Genomic DNA, 26,759 nt, shown 5'->3' on the forward strand with positions numbered 1-26,759 from the left:
AATGCTTTAAATAATCAAAACCTGACAAGGGTTATATTATTCATGGTAACAGGGCCTTCTTTAACTTTCATTCATCAAGGGATAAAAATCATGCTTATTGAAATATCCTTGATGTTAGGCGGTTCCTGTCACAGATTATTTTAATAGCATGAAAAAGGGCATTTACTGTAATTATATCAATATCCCTTTTTTGTTGTTGGGTCTTTCTTCTAAGCTGAATATAAACTGTCATCTAAATTCACTGCAAAGGAGTAAAGCAGCACAGTACCAGCATCTCACTGCAGAAACAGAGATTAATATTGAAACACTTGTTTATTCCAAAGCCACTAAAATAAGTCTATTTTTAGGTTTTATTAGTAGAGTTGACTATAGAAAGATTTATATGGATTTAAAAAGCAGTTCAAAATCAGAACAAAAGTGACTTGTAGTACAATTAGATTCTTATAGTGGTAAGGAGGGTAGTGCACAATGTCCTCTTCAGATTAGTGCCAAAAATTAAGACTCAAGGAAGGTGAAAGTCCTAAAGTCTTTCTCTTCAATTATAAATACAGCGCCTTCTTAATTATGGCACTAATTGAGAACATGATGAGGATCTAAGTCGGGAGCTAAGGAAAGGAGAAGAGGTAGATGAGAAGATACCCAATAATAAAAGTACTAATCTTCCAGCATCTAAATGGAGGTATTTTTTTACATTGCAAACAAAAGCTGGGATACATAAATGCTGCAACAGAAGCTGTTTCAGATTGGCTTCTAGAATCTACTGCATAAAGTACACACCCCTTTTCAAGAGCAGATTTAAAAACACCATTATGTATGGATAAACTACAACTCTGGCTCATTTCTTCAACATGATGAACATGGCCTGGATGGAGGAAAGCAGAAAGTTTTTTGAAAAAGCCTTTCATAAATATTCAGAGTTCCTTATGCCCTTATGTTTACTTATCCCTAGGAAGCAACATGTAATATATTGTGATGCAATATATTTAGCAGAGCAAGAAAGAAAGTGGAGATGATGATTACTTCCAATTATTAATAGGGTCTTCTGTTCTTATCAGAAACTTGCAATGATTACTTCCTCCTAACAGCTACATTTACCAATTTACATACAATACATTTCATTGACAAATTATTTGGCCATGAGCTTCCAAAGATCTGCCAGAGCTTTCAGTGAATCAACAAGAAGGGGAAAATTGGATAGCTGAACTACAAAGCACTGATTTTAACTAAATGGGTCCTATGAGTGTAATAAAGAAAATTCTTGCAATGCTCTCTATCTACTAGTCTGGGGTTCTGACTAAAAGTGGCTCCATATAGACTAACACTGTCAGACTGATGTTGCTGAAATGCTGGTACTGTGTTTACTTGAAGTGGTTGAAATGGGTTTAGATTTAAATACTACTTACAACTGCTTTTTAGAATAAACACATTTATTCATGAGCAATATAAAAGTGAAAAGGAATGGCATAATAGCACCCCAACTATACATGCCTCAGCTCACAGAAGGGAACTTATCTCTACACAGTCAATACATGCCTTCAAGGACAAGATCCCGTAAGTACTGCGAGCTACACACAAAGTGTGGCATGAACCTACTGTAAAGATAATTGTACATATTATTCAGTAAAACCATAAACCTAGGCCAAAAATTAAAATATTAATGACATCTCTTTTTCACACTGTGAGAATGGGGGGGGAAAGGCAGTGAAAGAAGGGGGAGAAGAAGAAAACTACAACTTTGATGCGGCTGCTGCTGCTGCATTCCCTACACAGTGTCCGATACTGTGAAAGGAAGACTGCAGCTCTCAGATGGTTGAGGTGAGGGGGAAACTCCCATCTGCCCATCTACAGCTCCCTTGCTTATCTTGCCAACACTACTGTCTTGCACACCTTTCTTGCAGAGCCTGACCTAAAGCAGGACTGCTTCTAGAAGTCTTCAATCAGACTCCTCAGCAGAAAAGTTATTACTACTGTGAGATTAGTCCTCCATCCCAGCACTCTCCCAAATGGGGTGCAGATACTCCAGGCATTCCATGAGACAAGTCACTGGAGTGCAGGAAAAAATTCTTTTTGTACCATTAATACATAAAAGAAACATAATTTTTAAAAAACTGTGTTTACTTCATTTTTATCTCATACTTTTTTAATTTCTGGAGTTTTATGGTTCATAAGGTTTATAATATATTAATACAGTAGTACACAAATGTATTGGATAAATAAATAACCATATATTGCGTGTGCATGCTCAAAAATGTTTTACTGATAGGGGTTCATTAACAAATAGGTTTGGAGAGCACTGCTCAAACCCAGAAGGGAGCCTGGAAATACTGGCCAGAATCCATAGAACCTACTACCAAGTTAATCCTCTTGAAACTATGGATTCACTGCTGGTGGGGGAAGGAATGCTACGGCTGTGAAACTCTTGAAGTCCCCTCGAAACTAAAACTTTTCTACCAACAAATGGTGCCCTATAATTTTTTTTTAATGCTTTTTCTGATAAGCTTTGAAGAAAGCATTCTTATCCAAACTAAAGACATTCATTTCAGGTTAGCCACTCACTCCTGCTAGCCATTCATGCATAAGTCAAAAAAGTCAGTAGCTCTATTGGGAACATGTAAGGTAACTTTCATAGGACATTTGAAATTAGGCAAACTTCACACTGTATTCAGTTCAATATGAATTCTATTGCAGCTGCACTCACAGCCAGTTTTGTGATAATATATGTATGTTGAAGACTTTCAAGAAAAAATTCAGAAAGTAGATTTAAATGAAAAGAACTATATAATCTTGACTTAGTTAAGATAATTGAACTGACACGAATACAACTAAATTTGTACTAAAGTTTCCTTCTCTATACCTGGGGAGCTGGGGTATATTGCTCTATAGAGAGTAAAGAAGCAGTGAGTTGATTTGTGCAAAAGTTTGGGGTTTTGCTTGGTTTTGGTTTTTTGGTTGGTTGGTTGGTTTTGGTCTTTGGATTTTTTCATCATTTGCTTGTACAAACAAGCAGGGTAGAGAACAAGGTAAAAATAGAAGGGGTAAAGGAAAGCCAGCAGGAGGCAGAGTATTCACAATTAGCAATAGCTGAGAGTACATCTATGAGCTGAAACCAAGAGGGATTTAAAAGCCCCTCTAAGTTTAACATATTAAAGTCCATAAAATATTCCTTAACTGCTGAAGTGGCAACATGCCTAGAAAGCATCTAAAATTAGCCATTCAAAGTATGCTACTATCCAATTCTGAGATGCCAGTGGAATAGAACTGTGTCCATTCAAGCCTATCATGGAATTCAACTAAATACACTAGTAATACTTCCTGAGCCCTTCTGGTAGTCAAAATACTTGAGTATCAAAGAATGCACAGCTCAGTTTCCACTAGAGAACAGTCACAGTTGTAGCAGCACCATTAAGAAGTTCACATTGATCCAACAGAAAAGTACATGGACAACACAAAGGATAATCGGGACCAATTATCACATACGAGCAAGGAGAGAATACCTAATAAATAAGAGCAATAGAACAGTCAATTTCTAAAGTTAGGACAAAAGAATGGAAAGAAAAAAAAAACACCCCCAAAATGTTAAGTGAATTTGTAAGTTTTAAATTTGCTTCATCAAACACTACAGCTAAATACAACAAAATTAATCTTTTTTTAAATCAAGACAAATCATGGCAAGATACAGGATCCACTTTTGCTCTGACTGCAGAAATTACCACTGTCAAGAGGAGTATATCTTTGAGAGCTGTGACTACTGGGAAGTCTCTAACTTCCACCAATACACTTCTATTGACAATCAGTTTCTTAAGATTGCATTGGAAAACAACTCTGCTTTTAATGAAATCAAGAACCCCAAAAAAGCCACCTTAATAGAAAAATAACTTGCTAGGGACAGATAAAGTAGCCAGGATGAGGGTTTGGCTGGGACCTTTAGTAACTGTTTCCCTATCTGCAATGAAAGGTAAGCAGGACTTGCCAAAGCAAGGAAGTACTAAGAGCATGAGATAAGAGCTCTATTTTGTCAAATTACAGTGAAGTGATTTAGGTGGAATTTATATTTAGGATGGGTTGAAGAAGAAAGATATCAGAAGAGTGGATGCTCAAGACATAATTCAAGGTTGTCTACACAAGGTCAGATGGTGAGAAGCAGAAGGTAGGGGTGGTAAAGGGAGAGACATTACCATGCCTGACTGCAAAAGTTCTTTGAAATATTTCTTTGAAACTCAACATCAGACTCTTCTTTTTTTTTTTTTTTTTTTTTTCCCTCAAGAAAGCAATAAGATAGGCTTTGTTTTCACTGGTGAAACACACACAGGAAGAAAAGGTATATCTGGAATTCTGGGACACCTTCAGATGGTTGCATTTTGACTTAGTCCTTGTACAAATGCATTGTTATACAACTTCTGTTTCATGACCACTTCATTTCTAAACTGCTTGAGGGATAAGTCATGCTTGTCTGGAGGGACACCGTTGTTTACAGGACCAATAGATTTCATAACTTGCATTAGGAAAAGATCTATGTGCTTGTAATAGCTGAAGGCAATCCAAGGAATTGTACCTGTGGAATTGCTCTCCTGCCTAATGCTGCTAATGTAAAGATTCATTTGAATCACTGTCAGGTATTCTTTGCTTCTTATTTCTCTGTACAGCCTTCCAGACATGCAGGGATCCTAATAACCAGATCAGGAAGCCATGCACAGATGTGATGACTGCTTATAGCAGCAAATGAAGCCAGTAAGATCTCTTCAGCAATTACTCTGAGATTTCTCAGACTGAGTAGCCAGGATAAAAGGATATTTTCAACTTTAGTCTTTGATGCTCCAGCTGTAAGGAAAGAACATAGCTCCCTGACTCCTCTGTCTTAGCCATCTCCTCTGCTTTTCTCTGCTCCTGTCCTCATCCATCTCCAACCCACTCTTCACTCCTCAAGTCTCCAGTTTTGACCGATCTACACTTTATAGACTGAATCTGCATTCTACCAAATGCCTCATCCACATTTTGAACAAAGGTTCCTCCCCTCTAACTTTCCCCCATACATGCATTAACTGGGATGTTAAATGCAGCCAGAAATCTGCTTCTTAACCTCTTGCCACTGGATTCAAAGGACACATCCTTACCCTGACAAGATGGAAGGAAGGATGGAACAACACTGAAGAGACTTCCCTCCAAGCTCCAGTATTCTGCCCCTTCATACACCACATTTGGTAGAAGACAAAAAGCACTGTAGGAAAATAGGGAATTATCTCCATAACTCTGTGCAAAGGTATGTTTAATTCCTCTGATAACAGCAATGTCTTTTGGTGCAAATTTATAAAAACAGCAAGAAAGTTGCTTAGCTGAAATTCCCTTCAAAACCTCAGTATGTGCATTTTGGAAAGGAAATACTCAGCCTGGAAAGTGAAGCTTATCAAAATAAGGAACAACTGAAATCCTGGTTCTATACAAAGCAGCAGGCAACTTTAATGACAGATAGCACTTTAGTCTCTGTCCACAGTTTCTCAGAACTGACTCCTTGAAGCACCTTGGATACCTGAATTCTGTTTCAATTTTTGATGTCAACTGTCCATGGCCATTTTTTACTGGCACCATGTTAAAGGATTTGTTCTCAGCTGTATTCTACATCTAAGATATCACAATATCCACTATCTAGTACCTTTGACTCACAAGCAGTAAAGCACTAAAAGTGAGCTTTCCTGGAGAAGTTTTATCAGACTTGCCTTCAAGCACTCTAAATTCAAGAACTTTTAATAATAAGGTACTTTCTCCCAGTATATTCTAAATTTTGTCTTCCTCCTAACTGATCCAAAAACATTTTGACATACAATAAGGAAGGATGGGAACAAAAAGAATGTTGTCAAATTATTAAAGCAGCACCCAGCAAGGAGAGCAAGAAGGGCTGTAGAGAAATCGACTTGTCACTCGTGTCCCATTCTTGATAGATATTCTACATATAAGTTTCAAGTTATAGTTTTTATTATGGTGTCCTTGGGCAAACTGCTACAGTGCTTATCAACCCTTTATGATAAACTGAAGTGTCCTGATATTTCAGCAAACGGCTTGTGAACAGCAGGCTGAACAGAGAACCTCACTTTGTAAGACATAACCAAGTTTTACATTAACAATATATTTCCTAATATCAGCAATTCCATGTATATTAGCCATGCCCAAGTGCTAGGCTTTGAAAAACACATCGAAATTGTGAATGCAAAATTTGGAAACAGTTTTCAAATAACTAAGTAATATGCCAAAAATGCACTAAGGTAGAGCATTTACTATTAAGTACAGTCTTCATTGGCCCACATATCAGTAAAAGTTGATATGTAAAGTATCAGCTTTTTCTGTTGTCATTCTGCTTTTTTGTGGTTTTGCTTATGTTCCTTCTCCCATATTATTCCTGTAAGTTCTGTGTTAATAAAATAGAAGACATAACGAAAAGCTTGAGAGGGAATAAAAGTGACAACTGGCAGCCCCATATAAGACTTTCAGACTTTAAGACCCTTTCTTAGGGCAGAAAAATGTCCAAATCCTTACCAACATAGCTTCTCTTTATTGAAATTAAACAAAAATCTGATACTTGCTTTCATTAACATGCCAATGTAATGAGTTTGGCAATGCTGAATATTACTGTGGTACTCCTCTCATGGATGTGGTATCCCTGGAGGGTATTCAGCAAGCAGAAAAAGAAGGAGAGTATCTGCAGAAAGGGTGTTTTAAAAGTCCTGTTGGAGCTTGTGCTTTCAGAGATATATCTATCTGGGAATTTTATGATCCATACTACTGCTGTAAGAGATATGGATATACTGTAAAAAAAACAAAATTACACCAAACCTGATTGTTTGGACATATGCTGGAAACTTGCCTTTCAGCAACAGAAGCTTATCTGCTCCAAAACTATGAGACCAGTTAGTTTTTGGCAGAGGATAACAGGACTAATCTAATAAATGTTTTCTTGATATATCTCATTGTGGAGAATCAGCACAAAGAAGCTACCAATACCCTCATAATGGAAATACAAAAAAAAAAATAAAAAAATTGGACAACATTTGACTTCATCTCGTTTTTTTGCTCCTGTACCAATTTCTTCTCTCAGTATTTTTTAAACCATTTCCTTCAACACTGGACATACTATAAACTGAGTACAAACAAGCTCAAACTTAATGTAAAATCAGATTGTTTTGAATGATTAGATCACAAGTCTGATAATTTAATACAATAAAATGTCATTCTTCAGAATATAATTAAGTAGGCACATTACCAAAATTAATTGTGTCAACTGTTCCAGCCATAATTTATTTCCTAGAGTGACATTTTCTTCAAATCTTGTTCTATTGGTGGATGCAAACTAATTTATTGACCAAGCCTAATAGTATACAGAGTTCATCACATTTCAAGTCTCTAGGTCTCACAATCAAAAGATCAAGAGGTACCAAGAACAAGGTGATACTGAAGTATTGAAAATATTATCCTCAGTATTTCCCCAGGTTCTAAAACCTTTTCTCTGACTCTAACACTCTTATATGTGGTGGTAAACACAACATCAGGAACATCAACTATGGATGTCAAACTGTATAGGAAATTAGGCCTGGTACACAGTTACAACAAGAAGCAGAATCTGCCAGTTCTACTTCTGGGCAACTTATTGTATTCCACAAAATTCTGATTCCCAAGATTTCAGAATCAGAGAAACAGAGAATAAGCTGAGTTGCAAGGGACCCACCAAGATCAATGGGTCCAACTCAGGCCCTCTGCAGGACACCCCACAGGTCACACCCTGTGCCTGAGAGCATTGTCCAAATGCTTCCTGAACTCTCAGGCTTGGTGCTGTGACCACTCCCCCAGGGATCCTGCTCCAGTGCCCAACCACCCTCTGGGTGAAAAACCTTTTCCTGATATCCATCCTAAACCTCCCCTGGCTCAGAGCTTCATGCTGTTTCAAGCCCTATCGCTGGTCCCAAGAGAGAAGACATCAGCACTTGCCCCTCCACCTTCCCATCATGAGAAGTGCCTAAATGCTGTGATTGGGCATGGAAATCAGTAGCCCAATTTTAAGAAGTGCTTCCAGCTATTTTCAGAAGGATTCCAGCTATTACCGAGCTCGGCACACATAGCACAGTGATTATCAACCATCAGCTAGCAATCCTAGCAACCCAACAAAGTCACAAACGTTTTTTGTGGGAGCTCAGTCGATTATCAGAAAAGATGAATGGTGTGGGGAAGAATCCCTCAATGACTTAGTTAAGCTCTAGGCTGAAAACTGACATGGCAAAAAAACAAACAAACGTCAAAACAACAAAACAAATCAAACCAACCTTTTAAAAAGTGGCAAGCATTAAACCCACATTGTTCATTCTAAATTATGGTCTGACAAAGGCTGCTTCAGTTTCTTTTCTTCTAAGATAATACAAATGAACTCCTTAAGGATTTTGAATGTAAGAAAAATACCATATTTTCAACTTTTTCTAAGAAAATCTCTGCGTTTCTCTGGGTTTTTGGTTTTTGTTTTTTGGCAACGGTGATGTTTTTTAAAGGTATTTTTTTTGCTTCATGCCTTCCAGAGATAGCAAAGAACTCAAATAATGCAAACACTTCAATGAAAACCTTCTGGTACAACAAACTCTTGCACATTTTCCCATTGTTTTGTTCTAATTGAATGCTTCCTTCCAGCTAATTTCATTTTAATTCTTGCTTAACAGCATTATAACCAAAGCAAAGAATGGTAGGATGTTTTTAATCTCTTCTACCTTGAAACCCACAATATATTTTTACTAGGATGTTCTGCTTTATCACAAGCCCACACATGATCAGCTTTGCACAAGATCTAGAAATGTATCTTATAGTACCATGCTTAACATTGACAAAACTCTTCAGGAGTAGAGCAATCCACATCTTTTTGACATGTTCTACCTGACCTGGTCACTTACAGCAAGATAAAAACATTGTGAGATAAAGAAGCGGCGCGGGGGGCAGACACAACAAAAAAAACCCCTACAAAATGTTCTCTTATCACAGCTAATTAATTCTGACTTGTAGAATTCGTGATTAATATTTTCACAATCTTATATTTTCAAAAACCTGCCTGCTTTTAATGCCATTTTTACTTTTATTTCAGATGAACTTTTCTAATAATTCAGTTGATAAAAGTTCATCCAAGTATGAATTGTTAAGCTTTACACAATCCACAATGATGAACAACAGTGTGTGAAAAAACTTAAAGCTTATTCAGCTTCTGAACTACTAAGCAAACACACATTGCAGAATGAGATTAATTTTAAGCCACAGCATTTGCTGACAAAAGTTTAGTAAAATCTTCTCCTCCCACTGGTGAAGTGCTCATTTCTTTAAAGAACATCACTTCTTAAAATCCTGTTAAAAATAACCATGCTATTGGCTTGCTTTAAAAAAATAAGTACAAACATTATAATTGGCATTTTCACAGGTAATGATAAAATACTGATCCTTTTTAATTCTGCTCTGCAATAATTGTTGACTTTTTTCTTTTTAAAAGTTAGTTTTCTAATTTACATTTACAAAAAGGATTTTTTAATTTTTGTTTTCAAGTAAGAAGATTCCCAGCAGCATTTGGAGATGTTACTGTAAGCAAACCAATGTGAAACAATTTAACACATTTAACTGATAAATCTTGAGTTGACAAAGAACCACAATGCAGGCTAAACTATTTTCTAATATGTACTGAAATGTATGTTTGATATGTATGATGGTGTATAAATTTTACTTGAAAGTTGAGTGGTTTTTTACACAGGACTGTTGATCAAACTCTTTGCATTAAAAAAACCCTCTTCTGTCCTCATAACATGACAAAAACATCTTTGTCTTTTGGCTCATGTTTTGCTCCAGAATCCATACTAACCATGTATTTTTCAACTTCGTTTTAATGCCTATATTCTTATTTTAACATCCACATTTGCAGGCAAAAGCAAACACATTCACCAGTTCAGGTAAGAGAGCGATTTTTTCTGAAATACTTGAATAGAATCATAGGATACCCTGAGTCAAAAAGGACCCAGAAAGATCATCATCTCCTGGCACTGCACAGGACAGCCCCAAGAATCTGACCATGTGTCTGACTTATTTAAATGCTTCTTTCATTCTGGTAGCCTTGATGCTATGACCATTTCCCTGGGGAGCCTCTAATTTTATGGGAAAAAAAAGAATACTAGAATACTAAAACAATTCTATTACCAGGATTTATGAAGAAATAGTAATAAAAAACACAGGAAAATTTAGGTGGGAACAGAAAGTACTTATTATTTATACAGATGGAAACTCCAGAATCTATTAGTGCAATTTGAGACAATGTTTAACCAAATTCATTCTGAAAAACACCTTACACCTAATTACAATGTTCTGTGTTCCAACTTCCATCTGTCACCTATCATTCTACCCCAATGCACGTCTGAGAACACTCTTACCCTGTCTTCTGCATGTCCTTCCTTTACCTGGTTGCAGTCAGAAGCTGGCCCCTTCTCTTGTTGTAGTTAAACCCCCTTGTTTCCTCAGCCTCTTTTCACACCCCAGGTGCTCTCTAGCCACCTGCCTTCCTGGCAGCCCTACACAGAACCTGCTCCAGAATGCTGATGTCTTTCCTATAGAGGGATGCCCAAAACTGGATGGGGCATTTAAGATGTATCCTCAAGAGCTTCAAACAGAAGGGATGAATCACTTGTCCAGATCTGCTGGCTACACTTTTGCTGCTGCAGCCCTAGGTGCAGCTGGCCTTTGCTGCAAGGACACACTGCTGACTCAGAAAATCACTAAGTATCACAGTAATTCAGAGAATGACTTAGGTTGGAAAAGACCTCCAAGGTCCTGAAGGTCTTTTCCTGCAAGGCTGTTTTCTGTCCTTGGCTGTGTTGTAACAAGAGGATACTCCATCCCAGATGCATTTGCAAATCATTTATGAATTTCAACTTGATAAGGTTCCATTCAGCCCATCTCTCCAGTCTGTGCAGGTCTAGGTACCAGCAGCCTCACCTCTTTTGAGACTACTGGATTTGACAATCCTTAAAATTAAACACCTACAAAGACTACTATATATCCTTTCACAATAAGTAGCCTAAATTAGATTGAACGCTGACAGCTGTACAGGAAAACTCTAATTGCAATTTTATTTACTTGACCAACACAGCAGCAGTTGTCTGCCTATGTCACAATGTATCCCAGCTATTTCCTCAATGCTCTTGAAATGAAGGATCTTACATATTTATCAGTTAAACTGGCTGTACTTTTATATTCAGTGAACTTGCAAAAATTTTATCTAACTAAGGAAAATATAATTTTCCTGGTAATAAAGTGTGAACAACAGAGGCATTTCTAAAGGAGAGAACTTTACTGAAAAAAAGCATATACAAAGCAGGTATGTTTTCCACGCTATTCAGATTATTAGACTGCATTTTTGCTACTTTTAAGATACAGAAACTTCACCATATTGCTTCAGGCACTCAGGCACAAATGCCAGTCTATCCAAGAGACTTTCAATTAAAAATTGCACATCACTTCTACCAATTTCAGTAGTGAATAGAAATTCAGTTGAGAAAAAGTCTGTTGCCTGACCAATTTGCAAATGTTGTGTTAAAAAAAGAAAAGTAGGCTAGGCTTGAGCTACACTCCTCTGTTCAAACACTAAGGGTTTTTCAAAAAAAACCTCAAAAACAAAAAACCAAAGAAACTATTCAAAACAGTGATAAAGACTATGAAACAGAAACCTAAAGTTCTAAGGATTTTCTAACAGTACATTTCTTTAATATGTGCTTAAAATTATCAGAGACTGAAAAACTCCAAAGAGATGCTGGCATCTAATTGCCCCCTCCAATACCAAAGGGAGTGACAGACTGATAGATCTGGCCCAGAAGGAATGGAGCAGCATAGAACATGACTTGTCTCCTTATGGAACGTATCATGAAATTTTAATACTCAGCAGGCTGAGTAATGAACTGTTCAGTATCTGCCAACAGGGAAACTGGGGAAGGGAAGAGTTTACAAGTTTTGTCCTAACTCATAGTCTAAACATTTTATTCAGTTTTATCAGAAGCGACTGATTCTGCCTTTGGTTCACATCCAAGTACCTGTTCCTGAAAAGAATGCACTCAAGTCCTTTTTATCAAAATTTCTATTGAATACAGTCCCCAGTCCCCTAAAAAATGACAACAGATCAAGTATATGTCAAAGAATAAAATACTAAAGAAACTTTCTCAAATCTGGATGACCACTGGAAAGTCAGCACAGCAGTCAGAAAGATACTTGACTTAATTTTGTAGTTGTGCTAATTCTAAGCCTCTCTAATGAGGAGTTAGAATTTTTTGGACAGAAGATTACTCATTTAATATATATGGGATAAACAACAGCCCAACAAAAACAATATTGGATTTTTATTTATTTCCTCTTTACATCACTTGCCAAGTCTAAGGGCAGTTAACTGTAAACTTTCATGTTATCTTCTGCAAAACGGTATTTCAAGTATTTCTTAAAATGTTTTTAGTTTAAATGCTAGAAACTGCATATGTAAAATATTTCAAGGCAAATGACAGAAGTCAAAAATTTGCATAAAATCTATTCCGTTATTCTATTCCGTATTCTTCTGTTATTCACAGACAGACTAGCAGTCCAATTATTAAACTTCTTGAATAACTGGTGTCTCAGAACTCATTCCAAGTCATCAGACCTTGGATATCACTGATAGCTCAATAGTAGAAATTTATCAATAACATAAAAGTTTACCAAGGAAACATCTCCTGCACAACAAAAAATTTCCCAACCCTCATACCACTGACTGGAATAATCCTAAAATATCAGCATTATTTAAACATACCTCAGTATTACTCAAATATACTTCAGATAACTTTCTTGAAATGCAGTCATACCATTTTTAAAATTTAAAGTGCTAGAGAAGCAAACTTGACTTACCAATATAGGCCATGCTTAAATAATTTTAAGTAACTTTCTCTAATGTTAGCAAGTCTAGATGGTGACATTATATAAAATAAGACTTTATCTGAAAGAGTTAATTCTCACCTGATTTATTAAGAATGCTTACATTCAAGTCAACTTCACATACAGCTTCTGCTGAAATAGTGGTTTTCCTTACTTCTGCCATTTTTAATTGAACTTGCATTCCATATTTTTGTTACATCTTTGGCATTCTACTGAATTTCTTACTTATGGAAAAATCATTCACTTGATTGAAGGGTAGTTTGAATGGCATAAACTGAGGAAGTGATTAATACTTTTTGTATTTTTGCTGCTATTATCACATAAAACCTTGCACTAAGCTTGGCATGGTATACTTAATATTATCTATTCATATTTCAACTGATAAAAAAGAAACACATGCCTATATAAGTTATTTTTTTCTCAGTTCTTGAAACTCAAGTAGCATCATCTTCCATTTATTAGGTTCACTGAGAAAACAAAGAAACACACTTACGAAGAAGCTAAAAAATGCAGTCTTCACTTCCACTAAATTCACCAAGAGGTCAGTTTCCTTTTGTTACAACTTCTTAAATAAACTTATCACCCTCGAAGTAACATACCAGAACAATTTCTTAAAGTAAACCAATGCTTACACAAAGAGAGGGACTTATATCTCCCCATGAACATATAAGATATACCTGACATTTTGAAGGCAGGTCAGCAGCTTTACGTAATTCATTCTAAACCTTTTAATACTTAGAATGATAAAATTATGGTTAAACAGGTTCACAAAACTTATCAATACATCTCTGCAATTAGGAAGCTAAAAATCTTCAGCTGAAAATTACAGCTGTATTGGTGGTGGAAACAAGTTGCTGATAATCCATTCAAACTCCAGCAAGTCAATGAATTCAAAATGTGACTACTGTTTTGTTACTGAACAAAGAATATACAAAATTGCAAGAAATTTTCTTTTTAAAAAGAAGCTAATAATGCAAACTTTCAAACTCTACTAAAGTCTCAAACTCTCTAGTGTATATTATTTTAACAAAAAAAAAATCAAACTTGTTCTTGGTGATAATTCATAACAGCAACAAAACGTACTAATTATAAAGTTATCAACAATTTGTACATTACCTAATGCTGCTCATGCTTCCAGTTTCTGATCCAAGCTTACATCTCTCCAGCTGGCTCGCCACAATCTGACGTTCAGCCTCAAGTTCTCGAGTCAGTCTCTCAAACTGCAGTTCCTGAAAAAAGTAAGTTAAACCATTTGCTTTGACTTCCCTTAAGAAGCACATAAAAATGAAATTTGTGCAAGAATTATTAGCTTAATATCTTACAACAAAGTTTTCTTTTTTTCCTTTTTTAATACATTCAAAGTTCAGGTTTTTGAGGTGACACCTACTTGTTCCTTCATTTATTCTAATGATGCATGTCATAGAATAAGACTGTTTATCAGGAAAGGAAATTTTAAATATATTAAATAATTTTGCCTACAGAGTTCATGCAGATCTCTCAGTAACATAGAGATCTTAGCAAACTGACCTAAGTGTGATCACAATTAAGTACAATTTGTGTTATTGAAAAAAAATATGCTAAATTCTGTGGATAATCTCATTTAGGTTTCTGCACTTAAAAAGATAACCATTACAGTATACACCAGTAAAATAAACTTAGGGGAAGGTGTGTTGATACGGCCTGAGCACAGTTTAATTTTTGCAGTTAATGATGTGCAGAAGGGAAACTCAAGTAGTTTTAGACAGAAGCTGTGCTTAAATCCCTACCACTAATTTAATTTATTTTCTTTTATTCTATCAAGGAAACCAAACCTACCAGCTAAGATTTAACCAGAGAGCTTATAAAGGTACTTATAAAGTGGTTTTTTAATACCCAAAAGATTCTTTATTAAAAAAAAAGAAAAGGAAAACAAATATAATTAAATCCCCACCATTTCTCAAAGGGCTACATTTCTCACATATTGTAGCACTAGTTTTATCAAATTAAAAAATTAAATACCTTTAGGGAGCTATGGTTATTGTAAATTTGTCAAGTGTTGCTGCCCTTTCATTTTGATCAGTAACATTGCATCATTTTCACAGGTAAACAAAAACATCTCTCCTGCCCCTTTTATTTAGGTTTGTTGAAGGGTCAAGGAGAACTATCTTTAGAATCCACTTCTTAAGTAATTCCATTATCCACACAAATTAACCCATTATCTCTTTCTCCCTCTATTTTTTCCAAAATGACCCCCCTGTAATGCAGAGGTATGGGAGGAAGTCCCTTGAATAATTCCCCAGGAAGGTCCCGCTGGGCAGAATAGCACTGGAAATTACTGGACTCATGACTTATGCCCACCAAGTGACACTGAAGGACTTAATATTTGAGAGAAAGGAAAAAATGGTAGAAGTAGAGCAGGATTTGTAAGTGTTCATTCTAAGTCCTACCTAAAACCTCTGACCAAGTAATCAAGGGTAAATAACGACATTAAATTTTTCAAATCTCTGAAATGAGGCAAATGATAACTGAAATGTAAGAAGGAACTAGCTGGTCATCATTCTGCTTAATCCAGCTGGATCACTCCTCTTTGTTTCTCTTGCTAATGTCATGGAATAACTTCTGCCCTGCACTATGAGTAAAGGGAGACATCTACATAGGTTATACTCAGCATGACATAGCTGAATTCTTAAATGGCCACTGACTATGTGAAAAAGCCTGCTTAACTGTGAATTTACTATTCCAAACAAATCTATACAGAGTACAAGAATACCGCTGAAAGTCAGATTGGTGTAAAGATCAAAACATCACTGTTCATTAAATGTCAACACTGCTGTAGTAATCAATAGTTAATAATATTCCCTGCACATTTTTGTAGTGTGCAGAAACATCTTTTTCACTGTTGTCTGAAGATACGATTAACAAAAATCACCTGACAATAATCATCTATTTCATATATGCCTCATTCACAGAGTGCTTTTCTCTCACCTAGAAGAATCAATTGCCTGAAAGGCTGAAGAGACAGTTTATCGGCTTTCTAAGAGTTATTATTCAAATCCAGGTCTTGTTTGCATAAAATAAAACCCTTAATGCAGGAAGGATTGTAATAGAAATATTACTAAATTGTTGTAGAATGAAAAATCAAAGTGGTACAGTATTTGCCATGCCAGCATGCTTAAATCAAAGTGTGTAAGCCTGGAGAAATTTTGATAGTATAAAATACCCAAGAAAATCTAACTGAGCATTATGTTTACTTTCAAAGTACAAGCAGAACTTTAACGGCTATTCTGTGCCACTGCATTTTTAAAGCCACTTGAGTCTATCTCAACGATGCAAATTCAGGTGCTTAGCATAGATTTTCACCCAGTCCCTTCAGCTCTCACCATCCCAGGTGAGGCAGGTCAGAAGTTCTCTTTGCCGTGGCTCAGCACAGGCACTTGCTTTACCTACCTAGTGAGACGGTGCAGCTGTCCCCTCAATGATGCTAAGAGAATGTTAAGCACCAAGAACTCAGGAACAAATGCTCCTCACTCTCTATGTTGTCCACTTGCCTTTTCCTAGACAAAAAAGTGCAGCTCCTTGTGTACTTTAAGGCTAGTAGGAGTGTAAACAATGGTTCTCTAGTTTCTCTGCTTTGTCTGTGCTATCCCAAGCCAACTAAATACAGAAATGCCTCAATCCTGTTTTACTGAAATACTTCAAAAGTAAATATTATTTTGCTTTTTTTTTCTTCAGTTCTCTGGACTGTATGTCTTCTCATATCTTTTCTATGCTTTATTCCTTCAGTTAATCATGCTGGTTGACAAGTTTTCCAGAAACTTCTGCATTTCCTCAACAAACACCCTTTTGCTATGATTACTTTGTCCCCAGAACATTTTTTTTCTTACTATTCTAGTCTCCAAAATATACTTTTCTACTCTTCACTCTGTCATTTATTTTTTTTCCTGCTTACAGCTTTCTGTTCTCCTCTGCCTTCCATCTTTCTTTCATTTCCTAGTGTATTTCATGACTCATCCTCCACTAAATCTCTTTCAGTCCTATTACACAAAGTGCTACTCCAGCAAATGCCCTAAATTGATTGGTTTAAGGAGTTTCTCTCATTCTCTCTCTCCCTAGTTTCCTTATTGAGGAAACTCTTCTTTTCTTAAGATGTACAAATTGATGTTTTCTGGTTTCACTGCCCACATAATTTAAGTCCTGCCCTGCAGAGATGATTAGAAAAGGGCAGTTGTATCTACATTACTCCTCAAGCAGGAAGGAAAGATATACTTGATCACTTAAGAAAGAAATAACCTTGGGTTTCTAACACATGAAAATGGCTAGAAAACATGAACAGGAACTTCACTACTAGCTCTTTAATTGCTACTATTTCTTACTTGACTATCTTCTGTCAGATGCCACCAGAAGTTAGAAATGAAAGAAAGGAAACAAAAGGTGGGAAGGTGGGATATGTGCAGAGCCAAACAATTATAACTTCAAGAATTGTCCTCTACATTGAATTTAATAAGCAGTTTTCTTTGGTATTCCCTCATGCCCATGAAAAAGGTGCAGGTCCACAAGATTGCCTTTGGACTGAAAAAAGGAAAGAATTCAAGTAAGATTTGTGAATCTGTTTTCCCTCCTTACCAAGAAATTCTGGCAGAAAACAAATTAATAAGCTTCCTTGTCTTTGTTCGGGAAGCAGTGAGATTGACTAATATTTGAATAAATCCATATGTTTAGATTTCAAGCAGCTGTCAGAGTGCAAGAAGACAGAAACCAGAAATAGTGTTTGCTTACATTTTATAAAAATAATCACTGAACCTGACTCCATCATCTGTATTATTTGTTGTGTTTACAGTCATTCCCAGCAGTTCACGCCACGTTGTGTTATCTTCACAACTTTCTATTATTTATCTGAATCAAGCTAATCAGAACATCAAAATTAAAAACAAATTCCTACTCACTGATTATGCAAATCTGTTGTCAAGACAATTGCAGAATGAAGAACAGCAGAAACTACAATGCAACATCAAAATTAATTTACATAATAACGTGTCAAGAGCAGCCTCAAGGACTGCACTGCGAAGGGCAATAATGCCAAAGTAAGTGCCCACGCAAAGGCACTACAAAGTACAGTGACCAGCTTGGCAGTCCTTAGCACTTGGCACCAGGAGGGGGTGTGGGAGCAGGAAGCCACCAGAGATCAGACAAAACAATGACAGTAATCCAGAGAAATCACTCAAGAGAGCAACTTGGAAAGGGAGGAACTTCATGATAACCTTATCAAATTGTTTTGAAGTGATACAAAGTATTTATCTGCTAGGGCATGAAGTAATTTATGTTTTAAAAATGGTATTTGTCCACAACCATGGTAGGGTTTATTTTGTAAAAATAATTCAATATTCCATAGATGGCAATTCAATGCACTTTCATTATCAGCATGAGTTTTGTATTTTATATATCCTTTGCAGCCACCAAAGCTTCAAGCACAATGTAAGACTTGAGTCGGGTCATAACATTTCACAGTGGTCCAGACACTGAACAAGCAAGATGGAAATCTTCACAGCCTTTGGACAAGTTAGGAACTCCTGAGCTCAGGGCACACCAAACCAGAAGGTATTTTGTTATTTTTTATGCTTTACATCTGATAGGCCATCTACTGTATAGACCTACTTGAATGTCGGGAACGGTAAAATAGGGCAAAAGAAATTTGGCTGGTATTTGGAGTTGATGTCATTTTACCTAGTCCTTTACAATCTTAAAGTAATCCTTCAATCCTTTCGCAAAGAGATGAGTATCAATGCTAAGCAAAAGACATAGCAAAATCCATAGTAACAGTAAAAAGCAGCTAAAAACAAACAAAGCAAAAGACTTAGCAAAATCCATAGTAACAGTAAAAAGAAGCTAAAAACAAACAAAACAAAAAACAACCATATGAACAAAACTAAAAAAAAAATCTAAATTTAGGCACAAGAGGCTTGCAAAATTATTGGGTTTCTAAGAATCTTTAGGTCATGACAGTAAAAAAAGGAGAAGTGTCTAGCTTTTGATTGCAAATATGCTATAAAAAACCTAATTGGGGCACTGGTGATCATTTGAATCTTCAAATACAGACAAATAACAGCACTGATAATCCAGGTTGGGAATCTCTGGTGAGATGAATACAGGAAACCTGATTACAGCTACACAAACAAATAAATTGTCTCTGGGGTCAAAGTCTTTCAGAGGAATACGTTAGAAACCACAGAACTTCAAAAAGTACACAGCCTGTAAAAGTGTACAGCAGTGGCTCTACCTTTTTGTAACCTGTTAAACAAGAAATAACTTACCTCAGTTAACATCACAAGTATGTGAATATTCCTAGGCACATCCTATAGCATCATGCATAATTCCATATACTCTACATCTGTACATTCCACTGAACGCCGCTACTCAAGAGTCATGTTGGCAACAAACTATTTTTAATCTACAGTACCAACCACACATGAGCAGCAAAAACTGGAGCACATACTTCCTAAGGAAAACAGCAAAACCTAGGAAAGTCTAACTAGGCAGAAATATAGGGACAGATATCATCAGACATAAACCAGACCTGACAACCCATCCTGTAAATAGAAGGAAAACAGAGTGTCTTCATGCTTTCAAAACAGGAAAAAACACCACTAGCAATGCTCCTAAACATCTGACACTAAATGTTGTCTAAAAGCCTCAAAACTTGGCTTTAGAATCTACCAATCAATACCTTTCACATTCTCTACACTCTCCATTGTTGGACTGCATTTTCATTTGTTCTGTTCTTATCCTTTTTCACTGGATTGTTTCATGCTTCCATTATAGTGAAACACACGGGGGTGATGGAAAAAGCTCACAGAAAGGTAATTATGTAAGCAGGGAGGCAGCAGATTCAGAAACTCAGTGGTGGGTATGTACGTTCTTGGAGAATCTTAGCTGAGAGATGACTGCACCTATAAGCAAGTCCGAGTTTCCAGGTAACCAACCTGAAGGAAGCAATTCACACACTGGAGGGCAGGACTACCATTCAGAGGAACTTTGACAAGCTGGAAGAGTAGGCCAACAAGAGTGTCACAAAGCTGATAAAAGAAAAACAAACAGTCCTGCAGAGAGGATGGAGTGCCATGCAACAGTACAGCATCTCCCCAGGAAGGACCTGGGGGTGCAACAGACACAAAGTTAAGACTTAGCAGTGCATTCCTGTGGTGACAATGGCCAACCACTCATTTCACTGCACTAACAAGAGAGCTGCTAGCAGAACAAGGAAACAATTGAACTAATTATTCCCCTTATTTTCTACTCCTTAAGCTGTATCTCAGTGGTTGGCTTTGGGCCACCAGGACAAGACATGACAAGATTCTGAAGCAAGATCACCAGAGGGCCACAAATATGGTCAGACTGAAGCACACATTATACAAGCTGAAAGTGGAGGAATTTGGTTTTTTTAGCATGGAGAAGAGACCTTCTAGGGAGGCTGCATTTTATATAATATATAATATATATATAAAAAATATTATATATATATAATATATATATATAATATATATATATAATATATATATTATATATATATAATTTTATATAATCTCCAATCCCCAAGGAAAAGACCGCCAAGATTAAAAGTCCAATCTTTGACCAAATACTGCCATGTCAACTAGACCACAGAACTAAGTGACACATCCAGTCATTTCTTGAACACTTCCAGGGATGACTCTGTTCCAATGCTTAACAACCAGTGAAAAAATTCTTTCTGATGCCCAACCTAAACCTGCTTGGCACAGTTTGAGACTGTTGTGCCGCTGTCCTCTCACTGGCTGCCTGGAAGAGAGACTGATCCTCACCTTGAAATACTCTCCTGTCAGGCAGCTGTAGAGAGCAACAAGGCCACCCCTGAGTATTGTTTTCTCCAGGCTAAACAACCCTAGCTCCCTCAGCCACTGACCTTCCAGACCTTTCACCAGTTCTGCTGCCCTCCTCTGGACATGCTACAGACCCTCAATGTCCTTCTTGCAGGGAGTGGCCCAGAACTGAACACAGGATTTGAGGTGTGCCCTCACCAGTGCTGAGTGCAGGGGGACAATCACTGCCCTGCTCCTGCTGGCCACACTATTGCTAGTACAGGCCAGGATGCCATGGCCTTCTTGGCCACCTGGGCACAAGCTGGCTCATGTTCAGCTGCTGTCAATCAACACCCTCAGGGCCTTTTCTGCTGGGCAGCTTTCCAGATGCTCTGCCCCCAGCCTGTAGCTTGGTTGTCACAGACTTTCACTTCTTTAAGATGATTTTAGTGAACACATCACCAGGCTCTTGCCAGACCTATGCAGCAAGCAGACACAGGCAACAGTGACAAGCTGCAATGAAGTAAATTCTAACTGAACAAAAGGTAAAAGAAAACACACAAACAACAACAACAGTAATTAAAAAAAAATCCAAAATCAAACAAAAAATCAAGGGTAGTGAAACACTGGAACAGGTTGCACATGTAGAAACTCCATTCTTGGAGATATCAAAAGTCATCTTCACATCTGATCACAGCAGACCTCCAGAGTCTCTTTTAGACTACTTCCTCCATGATCCTAGAACTGATGAACTCTGAATATTTTTTTCAAGTCTTTATACCAAGGTTATTGATTAGATCAGAGGCTACCAAACTCTCTGATCATGACGATTACATAAAGACATACATCACTTGATGTAAATGCTTGTATTTTATCAGTCTGAATTTCTCTAGCTTATTCCTTCACCTGATTTGAATGTTTTAGTGATCCCATGCTTCTTTACAAGACATTAGCATGGCATCTAGGCTATTATGCATATGGATTATTTATGGGATAAAGAACTAGTTTGGCTGATTATAGTATTTAAAAATAAACTATTCCTTCATTTTCATGTAAGATTACTTCAAAGAAATCCCTTTTATGCCTTTATCAACTTTTATAGAAATAAGGCCCTATTTTATTTTCTATGTTTAGGATCCTGATACAAATATGGTGACAATTGCATTCCATGGAATTGTTTTAGCTCTCTAGGCATACTGCCCTGCTCCTCTGTGAACTGCAGGCAGGCCTTGCTCTCTGAAGGCACACTGCCCAACTGCCTTGACTCTGTTCCTAGGGAAATTGCATTATTTCATTTCCAACATAATCACCAAAGTTTTTTAAATTTCAAATAGTCCTTTTTTATCCCATTTTTTCTTCTCCTCATTTTATGTTCAGCTTCAGTCTCTAACTGAAGCTAACTCTTTTCTTCTTCTCATTAGTTTTTACATTCTTTGCCAACACTCCCAGTGGTTCATCACCCACCATGATTGCTGTGCTATTCCACTTCCTCCCATGCAAACTATTTCTATCCATAAAGCAATAAACCCTAAGTAAAAACTTTAGGGTGAGGATAGGATTAGGACTGTGAGCTTTCTAATGTAAGTGCTGGGCTTCTCCACCCTCTGAAGCAGCAATTTAAGGAGGATATAAGATAAAATTGACTTTCTACCTTGCTAACTTTGACCTGCTTTAGGGCTTACTGTTATTATTCATAAAGCTTAATGTGAGAGCAAAACAAATTGTCAAAGTGGTAGGCCTTCTCCAAGAAGAGCAAGACAAGTAGAGCTGGAGTTTAGTAACAGAGCCTGACTCTTCTGTCTTACCCTGGCCCATGCTTGTAGTTCTCATTTACTTCTCAGCTGACCAAGCATATGACTAAGAGGAAAAGGGTCATTCAATTTACAGCAGCAGCTCTTGAAGCTTGGCTTTAAATTTTCAGCAAATCTAATATACCAGACAAAATTGTGGACTGATGGTTTTTTACTTTGATTTTCCAGTACGTATCTGCAGAGTAGTTGAAGATGGAAGATGCTTAATTATACATATATTTGTATTTTTGTTTATATATATATATATATAGTTTTAAGACATGAGAAAAGCAAAGGAAGTTGAACAACATGGCCACAAAATGTGAAATTTCTAGAAATGTCCTAGATGTTAAAGCACTAAGAAAGCCTTTTTTGGTTCTGACCTGGATGCTTCCTCAGGTTCTAGTTTCCCTTTCTTATCTGATTAGATCTGTACTCTGTTGGGCAATGTGCCAAGATGCCAGCAGTAGCTGCAGAGCTGTCAGAGCACACACCAACATATGTGCACACCAGTTACACACACACCTTCTTGACTAGTCTGTCTACATACTTAGAGATCTGAAGTCTTCTCTATCATTTTATTCAGGGAGTTCTCCAATTCCCTATCTATATGCCTCTGAACTAGGTCTCCCTCCCAGAGACTACACATCCTAGGCACTGCGAACAGATGGAGAACCATCATGATAAATCATTAGCTTTACACTTGTCCAAAATGGTCCAAATGAGCAGCCAACTATTCCCTTTCTTTTTTCCTACCAGAATTGAGGAAATTATTCTGGTGAATAATTTTTTCTTTTGATTTTCCTCATCTTATAAGAAAGTGTTATTTCTCAACACAGACATAGACTGCATATCCAAGAACACAAGCAATAATTTGCAACAAACCTTAATTTCTGAATTAATTAGGCTACTAGATCTGAATATTGCCATGAGTAGCTATTAAAAAGCTGGTCATTAGCAAGTTACGAAGAGATTCAAAAGTTATCTAACAAATCAAGATGGGCCTTTTTTTTTGGTTAAGACAACCCAGCACATGCAAACGAATACCTATAAGATTTTTTATTCTTGTCTTGAGACTAACAACTAGGAAGCTTGATTTTCTGCACACTTGAAACATGCAGTTTGCTACACTAACTGAATTGGATGGACTTTCAAATAAATAAAGGATTACATCAAAATTCAACTCAAATAGAGAGATGTTCATAAACAAAACCTCTAGTATTTTAGCTGACAGTACATTGATTAGTCAAATAATTAATTTATTTCTGCTACTAAGTACTATTAAGTGCTAAAGAAAAAAATTCCCAGCATGGGCTAAAAAAATTTGAACTCAAGGACTGCAAACCCTTGAGATTTGCACATTTTCTCTCACAGACAATTCTATGGCAGTAGCAGTTAACTTTAATAGCTTTTGAATATTTCCTCTTTTATTATATCTTTTATTACAAAGAAGAGAACTAGTAAAATAATTAGGCAATTCATTCCTTTTCTGGCTACCCTACGGAAATACCACAGTTTCAGGAAATTCCCAACAGATTCATATTGTTCCTTATGAAAGAAAAAAGCAATTAGTAATGAAAATGTTAGTTTTAAGAAGTATCATTATGATCTTATTCTCCTAATTTCTGGTATGAAGAGCTCATCTTTTGAACAAAGTAAAAATGTTTTCATAATGAAATTATAGTGTAAAAATCACCTGTTTGAAAACAAATAGGTAAGGAACATGTACTTCAGGGTAACATTTGTAGTATGGGCAAAGATAGGTAGGGAAAGAGCTTAGAATCAGTAAAACAAACAATTTCACTGAATAAAAATTCCTTTTATGAGCTGACATATGAGTTGATGCAGTATTGAGTTGGCAGAGATGTAGTTTGAAAGATGGGTACAAAATGCCATTGTTCTGGAAGTCTTCAATTACCCCAACACTTAGTACAAAAAAAGAAATAAAGTAACACGACAATGTGGCACATAAGCTGCATTTTGGATAATGTCATATATAGATGCTTGGGATGCCCACAAGAAAAAATTAAATTCTTGACTTGGTCAAGCAAGATAGTTTTACATCTTGCAGTTGAGAAGCCACCCTTAATGATCATTCTGTCCTTGAATCCAACATCCCCACAGAAAGCAGAGCATCTGCCAGTTAGGAGCCACATAAAAAGAGAAAATTGTAAGAAAAAATTTGCGTAAAGATAGAAATAAAGTGTTTATAGACAGTAGGGAAATCAACAGTTGGAAGTGTATGATGAATATATACAATCAAGGCAGTGTATCAAGAAAAGGTCAAGACACGGAAAGTTAGTGAGGGCAAAGGAAGCTGTGATTAAAAAAAACCCTTTTTCTGAAAGTTGAAATTATCTTCAAGTGAAGAAAATATAATAGCATAAATGTTGACAAGTTAAACATAAGAGGACAAGATAACACAATATGATTTTAAAGGACAAATAGCCAAAAGCATCAAAGCAACCAACAAATATTTCTCCAAATGCATCAGGAGCAAGAATCTGCCTGGAGAGTCTGTAAAACCACTGGTGAGGATATAAAAGGGTTCACTGAAGAGAAACCAAATGAATCCCTCATGGAAATTTTTACTATTTTATGGGAAATTCTTGTGCTAAGAAATCACTGAGGGAGTCTTATAAGAGGATCTGCCCGAAATTGAAGTGAATAGGGTCATGAAAGAAACTGACAAAACAACCTGCAGCAAATTGAAGATCAGATGGTATTTGCTCAATAATTCTAAGAAACTAAGAAACACACAGCTTAAAATTATAAGACATTGAATGCAATGTCAGTTTCAGGGAGATCTAGAAGTCCATAGACCAGCAAGCCAGATAGTCTTACTGGGCAAATTATCAGAGTCTGTAACAGAGAAGAGAATTCATGGCCTCTAACATAAACAAGTTATCTAGAAGGCTTCTGCAGGGATAAGTTCTTTCTTAAATTGTGGCAACCCAGGAAATTCCTCTAACTGCTCTGGAGAGCTCGAGACCCTGCCCAGGGGGCTCGGAGACCTTGGCACAGAGCCCAAGACCCCTGTGCCTTTGATTTAGCCCTTGGAAAAAACAATTACCAACCTTTATATGAAGGATTACAAGGCACAAAAGTTTAAGTAGAATGATAGTGAATTTATCACAGGGTGAAAAAGTAGATTTTTGGGGTTTTTAGCATGGGGGTTCAGGGGTCAAGATGGAGGAATCTGGGCGTGTCCAGCCTTTCTCCTTCTTGGCCTCCATCTTCTGCTGTGATTTGGCACTTTTAGACTGGTTTAGAGGAGAAGCTCACTGTCTAACATAGGTGATAGGTATTGGAAAGTAATTGTAAACATCGTACACGTAGTTTTTAGTGTAAAAACATAACACCGCCCTGGGGGCAGGGAAAATGCCTCAGACTGTCTTGCTGAGCAGACCTCGACTGGACAGGAGAAAATATTTTATAGATAAGATACAATAAACAACCTTGAGACCGAGAAATGAAGAGCTCTGACTCCTTCTTGGAGTGCCGGGCTGGGAAAAGAGACTTTCTAACTTTTCTTGGAGTCACTCTGACCAGTGAGAGACCCCGAGACATTAAATAGGAAGTCAAATCAGGAAATAAGTGGTAAATTCTTCCAGCTGATGGTGTTCACCATTGAAGTTCTGGCGCCATGTTCCACACTGTTTAATACATATAGAATGAGTTGAAAAAAGGAATGAGCAACAGGTCAACAAAGTTAGGAAACACTAAAAAGTTATGGAGGACAGTAGGGCTGAAGGGCAACAACACTTGACCCTTGTGTACTATCAGTGGTTTGCCATTTGCTTTTTTGCTTCTTTTTGACGCAGAGTTTTGGGGCCTGACATTATACAAGAAGAGAGGCCGAGTGCCTTAGCCTTTTCTGTGCCATTTTTGATGAACTCCCTGGCCCTTAGCAGCAGAGCTATATCTGTCTTGTATTTCTACTTGCTAACATACTTGCAGAAACTCTTATGTTATTCTTATTATCTCTGGCTACTTTGAGTTCCAGCTGAGCTTTTGCCTTCCTAATTGCATCTCTGTACACTGAAGCAGTACCTCTCTATTCATCTTTGGAAGCTTGTCCCCTTTTGCACTGCTCCAGTGCTCCTTTTCTCATTTGAGCTCTTTTGGTGGCTTGGTGCCTTTCCAACTGATTTCTTTTTATGTCTGCTCCTTTTCCTGCTTAGGGGGATAGACTGCTCTTTTGTACTTCAAGAAGCAG

The 26,759-nt window shown here is 37.0% G+C and overlaps 1 protein-coding gene across 1 annotated transcript in view; it reads right to left on the reverse strand.

The window, feature by feature from the left end:
- The window catches only part of CTNND2 (catenin delta 2), a gene marked incomplete at both ends in the record, with an annotated part of 515,683 nt that overhangs the window by 374,520 nt on the left and 114,404 nt on the right, over positions 1-26,759 (reverse strand). Inside the window, one exon of the mRNA XM_084219011.1 lies at positions 14,059-14,171. Within this exon, the coding sequence (XP_084075137.1) occupies positions 14,059-14,171 (113 nt within the window). The remainder of the gene's footprint in view (positions 1-14,058; positions 14,172-26,759) is intronic.

The sequence above is a fragment of the Fringilla coelebs genome (genome assembly GCF_963513975.1).
Source record: "Fringilla coelebs genome assembly, chromosome: 1".
NCBI lineage: Eukaryota > Metazoa > Chordata > Aves > Passeriformes > Fringillidae > Fringilla > Fringilla coelebs.